Source organism: Hipposideros armiger, unplaced genomic scaffold (assembly GCF_001890085.2).
Source record: "Hipposideros armiger isolate ML-2016 unplaced genomic scaffold, ASM189008v1 scaffold_235, whole genome shotgun sequence".
NCBI classification, from domain to species: Eukaryota; Metazoa; Chordata; class Mammalia; order Chiroptera; family Hipposideridae; genus Hipposideros; species Hipposideros armiger.
In genome coordinates this window covers 1,979,533-1,987,235 of record NW_017731585.1, presented here as the reverse complement: position 1 = coordinate 1,987,235, position 7,703 = coordinate 1,979,533, and the positions used below count along the sequence as shown (strand labels likewise).

The following is a 7,703-nucleotide window of genomic DNA, read 5'->3' as shown; positions in this document are numbered from 1 at the left end:
GCCTGCTTTGTGGAGGGTGAGACATTCATTCTCAGAGAAGCAGAGTGACTGGCCCAAGGTCACCACGCTGCCTGGTGTCACAGCGGGAACTGACACCCAATCCAGGTGGACTGTTCTCTACCCCATGCCAGGAATAACAATCAGACCTATCTCACAGACCCACACCCCATGCCTGTCCCTCCTGGGGTCTGTGGAAGAAAGAAGAGTGCTGAACCAGAGTGCTGGGGTTGGGTGGGGACAAGGTGGTACAGCAATGAGGTCAGGGATGCAGGAGGAAGGCTGGAAGAGACATGCCTGCATCTGCTGTCCCTGCCCTCACCACCTGGTTTGCTTAGGTGAATGTGGATAGAGGGAAAGGCATTCAGCGTACACATGTACTACAAACCAACCAAACAACAACCACCGACATGGTCAGGGTGTCAGCAAATCAATGTCTATGTCTATGACCAGAGCCCATTGGACTTTTCAAAGCCAGGGATGCAGTGCAGCTGCAGCCATGCCCACATCCACAGCTGTGCCCTTGCCACTTGTCCTTCATTGCCCTGACTTTTCTGTAGCATCGACTCCTTGTTCATTGTGTGAAGCACTCACAGTGAAACCCAAGTTTCCAGCATGCCTGGGGCAGCGTGCCAGCCCTGGAGCCAGGTGGGCTGGGCTGCCATCCCTCGCTGCCTACCTCTCCCTTCCCGACCTCACCATCACCCACTTTCATCTGTAGAATGGGACAGTGGCAGCAGCACCTGCTCACGGGGTCACTGTGAGGAGTGAAAAAGATGCTGTACATCAGTGCTCAGCACAGCCCAGAACGTGCCATTTAATAAAGGTGTGGCTTGGCTATCGCTATTAATATGACTCCATCCCTTGGCATCTGGCCCTGCTGCCCTCTCCAGCCTCTTCTCCCTGCTGCTCGGCCCTGAATCTCCAGGGCTCCTCACTCCTAACAACCAAATTCCTCCAGCTCCCAGGCCTTTTACCCACTGGGCTTCTCTTCCCCACTTCTGTGCCTGTCCTCCCCCAGCCCTCTTCTCCTGGAACACTCATCCATCATGATCTGGCTCACATTTCACCTCCAGGAAGCCTTCCTTACCACCCACAGCAGTGTCTGGGTGCCCATGACAGCTCTGTGGGCATCCTAGGGGCGCTGCCCTGGTTTTGCTTCTTTGGGTCTCCCATTCGACAAATACCTGAAGGGCATGGGCTGTGTGTCATTTCATCCTTACTCTACGGGCCTTATGAGTTGTCCTATATAGTAGACTCATCCATAAGTAATGAATGAATAATAATAGAACCACTTGCAAGGAGTTCACCATTAACCAGGTACTGCTGGAAGTACTTTATACAGACTAACTCATTTAATCCTCCTAACAACACTATGTGCTAGAGCTATAGTCCCACTTTATCAGAGGGGTTGAAAAATGACTGAAAGGCACACAGTAATCAGTGGCAGAGTCTGGATTCAAACTGAGGCGACCTGGCCCCAGAGCCCTTAACCACCACAGCAGACTGCCTTTCACAGAAGAAATAAATATTTTGTAACGCCACTATTCAATATCATTATAAAGAAGCAAGTAGTTACATATCTAAGTTCAGAGCACATATCTTTAGATTCTCTTTAAAATCAAATCTCAACCTTCACTCTAAGATCCTGAACAAGTCACGTATTAAATCCGATACTACAATTGTCGGGGTACTTATTTTTTAATAATTGTTTTATTTTTCAATTAAAGTTAGCATTCAATATTATATTAGTTTCAGGTGTACAACATAGTGATTAGAAATTTATGGAACTTACAAGGTCATCAGCCTTATAAATCTAGTACCCATCTGACACCATACATAGTTATTATATTATTGACTATTTTCCGTATCCTACACCCTACATTCTCATGACTATTTTGTAACAACCAATTTGTACTTCTCAATCCCTTCCCCTTTCTCAACTACCCTGCAACACCCCTTCCAGCTGGCAACCATCAAAATGTTCTCTGTATCTATGTGTATGAGTTTGTTTGTTTATTTTGTTCTTTAGATTCCAGCTATAACTAAAATCATATGGCATTTGTCTTTCTCTGTCTGACTTACTCCAGTCAGCACAGTACCCTGTAGGTTCATCCGTGTTGCTGCAGATGGCAAGATTTCATTCTTTTTTATGGCTATGTAATATTCCATTGTATACATGTACCACCTCTTCTTTATCCATTCATCGATTGATGCACACCCAGGTTGCCTCCATATCTTGGCCATTGTAAATAATGTTGCAATAAATACATGGATGCACACACATCTCCTCAAATTAGTGATTTGGGTTTCTTCAGATAAATACCCTGAAGTGGGATTACTGGGTCCTTCTGTGTCTCTTGTTATAGCCTTTGTTTTAAAGTCTATTGACTCATCAAAAAAATAAATTAACTTAAAAAAATAATAATAAAGTCTATTTTGTCTGGTATGAGTATTGCTACCCCAGCTTTTTTTTTTTTCATGAAATATCTTTTTCCATCCCTTTACTTTCAGTCTGTGTGGGTCTTTCAATATGAAGTAAATCTCTTGTAGGCAGCATATGTAAGAGTTTTGTTTTCTTATTATTCAGCAACCCTACCTTTTAATTTGAGCATTTAACCCATATACAGTAATACTTTGGTTTGCGAGCATAATTCGTTCTGGAAACAAACTACTCATATTGCAAGACATCGCTCATTTACCACGTTAAAATGTATAATAGAAATGTTTGCTCGTCTTGCGGAACACTCACAAACCACGTTCCTTGCAATCCAAGGTTTTACTGTATATTTAAAGTAATTGTTGATAGATATATAGTTATTGCCATTTTATTATCCCTATTTTTTATCCCCTTTTTTTTTCATCTTAAAGAAGGCCCCTTAAGATTTTTTGTAATACATTTGGTGGTGATGAACTCCTAATTAGCTTTTTCTTTTCTGGGAAGCTCTTTATTTGTCCTTTGATTCTAAATGATAGCTTTGCTGGGTAATCTTGGTTGTAGGAACTTGTTTTTTATTATTTTGAATATTTCATACCAATCCCTCTGCCCTGAAAAGTTTCTGTTCAGAAATCAGCTGATAGTCTTATGGGAGCTCCCTTGTAGGTAAATAAGTGCATTTCTCTTGCTCCTTTGTCTTTAACCTTTGGCATTTTAATTATGATGTGTCTTGATTTAGGCCTCTTTGGGTTCATCTTGTTTGAAATTCTCTGCACTTCCTGGGCTTCTATGTCTATTTCCTTTGCCAGGTTAGGGAAGTTTTCTGTCATTATGTCTTCAAATAGGTTTTCAATTCCTTGCTTTCTCTCTTCTCCTGGTACCCCAATGATGCAAATGTTGGTATGCTTGATGTTGTCCCAGAGGCCCCTTGAACTATCTTCATTATGTTTTTGATTCATTATCTCCTTTGCTGTTCTGATTGGGTGTTTTCTGCTACTTTAACTTCTAAATTGCTTATTCGATCCTCTGCTTCATTTATCCTACAGTTGATTGCCTCTAATCTTTATTTCAGTTATTGTACTCTTTATTTTATAACTAGTTCTTTTTCTGTTTTCCATCTCCATTGTTATGTTATCTATCTCCTTGTTGAAGTTCTCCCTGAGATCATTGATTATCGTTATAACCAGTGTTTGTAACTCTGTGTCTGGTAGATTGCTTGTTTCCATTTTGTTTAATTCTTTTTCTGGTGCTTTGTTCTGTTCTTTCACTTGAGACATGTTTCTTTGTCTCCCCATTTTGGCTGCCTCCCTATGTTTGTTTCTATGCATTAGGTAGAACTGCTATGTCTGCTGGTTAGTAGAGTGTCCATATGTAGTAGGTGTCCTGTGGAACCCAGTGGCGCAGTCTCTCTGGTCACCTGAGCCAGGTGCTCTAGGTGTGTCCTTGTGTGGATTGTGTGCGCCTTCCTAAAGTAGTTGAGCCTTGGTTGATGTTTGCACATCAGTGGGAGCGACTGACCTTTGGGCTGATTGGTTGTGAGGGCTGGCTGTGACTACAGTGGAAGAGCTGTTGTGCAGAGGCTGACCCTATGGAGCAGGATTTGCTTTAGCAGGGCTCTGGTACCTGCCCAGTCTGCCCTCTGGGTGTGTGGCCTGCAGAGGCAGCTGGGTGGTGCCAGCCCCAGGACCTCCTGGGAGGGGCCCCTGCACAGGCCAAGTTCAGCCACAGCCTGTGCCCTGCCTGGGGCCACCAGGCATTAGCCACAAAGCAATCCACAGATGGTAGCCACATGTACTGGGCTTGGAGGTGCCTGGAAGAGGCCAAGCCATGAACCGAGGCCACCTGCCACTAGTGCCGGGTTTGGGGCTGCTCAGAAAGAGGTATGAGAACACCAAGGCCAGATGCTGCTTGTTTGTGAACCTTTGAGAGATTTGTAGGAAAGTCCACAGCATGAACCAAGGGTTATTAATATGGAAAAGCCACCAGAAGTGGCTGGTTGGGTCCACAAGTTGGGTGGGGCAGTGTCTCAGGAAATCACCAGGGCAGGCAAATCATGTCAGCCAGGTTGATGGCGACTATGGGGGCTGCCTGTATCTGCACATTGGGAGCAGGGAGGGCTCAACAAAGAAATAATGGTTTCTGCCAGTACTTTTGTCCAAGAGGAAGCTGCTCCTCCTGCTCTTGTGAAGCCAGACAATTCAGTTCCTTCCTGTATTTCCTTGGCACCTTTTGAGCTGCTGCCCCAGTTTTGGAACTCAGAGAAAGTGAGTCTGCCAGCAAGTAAATCCATGTACAGGCCCTTTAAGAGGAACAGCTGAGACTCCACCAGCCCTCCCTCTTACTAAGCCACAATCTCCATTGGGTTTCACAGCCAGAAGTTATGAGGACTTCTCTTCCTGGCACTGGAACCCTTGGCTGGAGAGCCAGGTGTGGGGCTGGGACCCCTCGCTCCGCCAGAGAAACCTCTGCAGTCAGGATATCCCTTCTGATTTTTAACAACCACATGCGGGTATGGGATCTACTTGTTCCGCATCTCTACCTTTCCTAGTAGTATTGAGGTGGTTTCCTCTATATGTACTTAGTTGTAGGACTTCTGTTCAACTGACTTCAGGCAATTCTCAATGTTTGCTCTGTTGTAAAATTAGTTGTAATTTTGATGTGGTTGTGAGAGGAGGGAAGCGCAGCGTTTTTGTCAGGGTATGTTTAAAAATCTCTGATGGTTCAGAAAAGACTGAAATGTGCTGTAAACTAAGCTCACAAACCACAGTAATTCTGTGCCTGTAATTTATCCAACATATAAATAGCCTGTGCCCCTGACCTGTTTATCTTTGAAAAAGTGTATGCTATAGAAAACATGAAGAAAGCTTGGATTACTTCAACTGCAATTGCTGTTAGCACAGGTAACATAATGTTCAATTTAATTTCTCCCATTTGCAAATACTTTGTTGTCTCAAACCCATAAGAACAGGGGAAGCAAAAGGTTAGGAAATGCACTAACTGGGAATTGCCTTTTCTGTGCCCCTGTTCATCCTCTCAACAACTTTCTTGAACTTGACCTACAGGGAGAAAAGCATCTGAACCCACTAAAGAGTTATGTCATGGTGTGGGAACACATTAGATCTCTATGCAATTGGTGGCATTTCATTTTAAGTCTTATTTCATGGGACTTTTAGAGAAATTTGATATACTACTTGAGCTGCTCTCAAAGCTGTTTTCCCTGGGGAGGGCAGAACCCTGAGATGTCTTCTTGGGCCCCACTCTCTGCTCCAGGAAAGAGTTTGTTGTGGGAAAAAACAGTCTCCCAACCTGAAGGTCAGGGCCACCCTCCCAGGAGATGTCAACTTCTGACTTCAGGGATGACACAAATTCAAGATGAGGCTTGTTTTCCTTTGCTTGAATTTGTCTCAACAAGCCATGGAATTCCCTAAGGTCTTCAGGTTCTCCCTCAGTCACTTGGCAAGGTCCCTCTCTCAGTGACCACAGGCTCAGTGCCCGCATGTGGCCTCTTCCTGAGGGTCCCTCCCCTGCCTATGGGTTTCCATTCCTGGCACCTTGCCCTGGTCTTGTGCTGTCTGCCCATTTGCCCTTAGGAGGAAGTGGTCAGAGAACAGAGAAGGATGTTTGTCCTGATCATAGTTTGAGACTCCAAGAGCCTAGCCTCCCCCAGCCATAGCAGAGATGATGGAGCCGGTATCTGGGAGCCCATGGCAGGAAAGGAATGGGAGGAAGAGCCTGAACTACAGAGACAGAGCACACAAACCAAAGCTAGTTTAAAGGCAAGTATTGATCTGTTCTTTAGCAAGGCACCATGAGAGGGAATTGGGCTGTACCTAGTCAAATTGGCATGAGGGTCTAATCAGGAAGATGAATGCAAGTTGGTAGAGAGCCAACTGCCAGGTTTGTGGGAGCAGGCCTGGCCCCTGCAGGGTTCTGGGGTGTAGTGAAGTAAATGCAGGCTTTTCAGAGGCAGATCTGTGGGTTGGCCCCATCAGAAGACATGCCCACTGGGAGAGATCAACTTGGGCACCCGACCAGTCTCGCTGTCAGCACCAGCTGGTAGAGGGGACAGCATTTCAGCAGGACTCTGTGGTCATCCCTGACCTCTGATAAGAATCCCAGGGCTGGGGGAGACCAAACTCTAATGCCCAGCAGGCTGGGGTGATGTCCTCTCCTGTACTTCCAACCTTGGTCAGCACCAGCTCAAAATAGGGACAACTGAAAGGGGCAAGAAGCGAGGCCAAACGCCAGCACTGCGTGCTAATGATGAAAGGCCAGACACTAGATCACAGCAAGCAAATCCTGAGAAACGCTACGGGCTGGTCCTACACAGCCTGTGACCACCTAGCCGTAATCTCCCTCCACATCTGAAATGCTGGTCCTTGGGGCCTTATGGTGACATATGCTCTAAAAAGAAATCAAGTAACTTTATTGAGGCATAATTTATTCACCATAAAATTGACTGATCATAAGTGTACAATTCAATAATTTTAGTTGATTTATAAAGCTGTGCCACCATCACTACAATACAATTTTAGAACATTTCTGTCACCCCAAAAAGCTCCCTTTTGCCCATTTATAGTTAATCCCTACTCCCACGTTCAGCCCTAAGTAGCTACGAATCTACTTTCTGTCTCTATAAATTTACCTTTTTGGGATATTTCAAACAAATGGAATCATACAATATGTAATTTTTTACATATGAATTCCTTCACTTAGCTTAATGTTTTTGAATTTCATCCATGTTGTAGCATATACCAGTAGTTTTTTCCTTTTTATTATCAAATAGTATTTAATTGAAATATACTAAATTTTGTTTATCCATTCACCAGTTGATGGGTATATTTAGGCTGTTTCCAGCATCTGGATATTATGAATAAAGCAGTTATGAATAGCTGTGTGTATGTCTTTGCGTGGACATATGCTTTCATTTCTCTTGGGTAGAACCCTACAGGTGCCATTGCTAGATCATATGGCAAGTTTATGTTTAATGTTTTAAGAAACCACCAAAGTGTTTTCCAAAGTGACCATTTATTATTACATTTACACCAGCAATTTACAGGGCTCCAGTTTCTCCACATCTTCACCCACACTTGACATTGCCTGTCTTTTCTATTATAGCCAATGTGGTGGCTGTGTAGTGGCATCACATTGTGGCTTTATTTGCACTTCTCTAATGACTAATGATATTGAACATATTTTCACAAACTTGTTAGTCATTTGTATATATTCTTTAGGGAAATATCTTTTCAAATCTTTTTACCCATTTTAA

General features: G+C 44.0%; 1 protein-coding gene across 1 annotated transcript in view; it reads right to left on the bottom strand.

Moving 5' to 3' along the window:
• Positions 1-7,703, bottom strand: part of VSTM4 (V-set and transmembrane domain containing 4) — a 120,570-nt gene that overhangs the window by 36,894 nt on the left and 75,973 nt on the right. The window contains exons 5-7 of the mRNA XM_019655083.1: positions 6,470-6,474; positions 4,562-4,569; positions 1,207-1,215 (exon numbers count right to left, since the gene is read on the bottom strand). Of these exons, the coding sequence (XP_019510628.1) occupies positions 1,207-1,215; positions 4,562-4,569; positions 6,470-6,474 (22 nt within the window). The remainder of the gene's footprint in view (positions 1-1,206; positions 1,216-4,561; positions 4,570-6,469; positions 6,475-7,703) is intronic.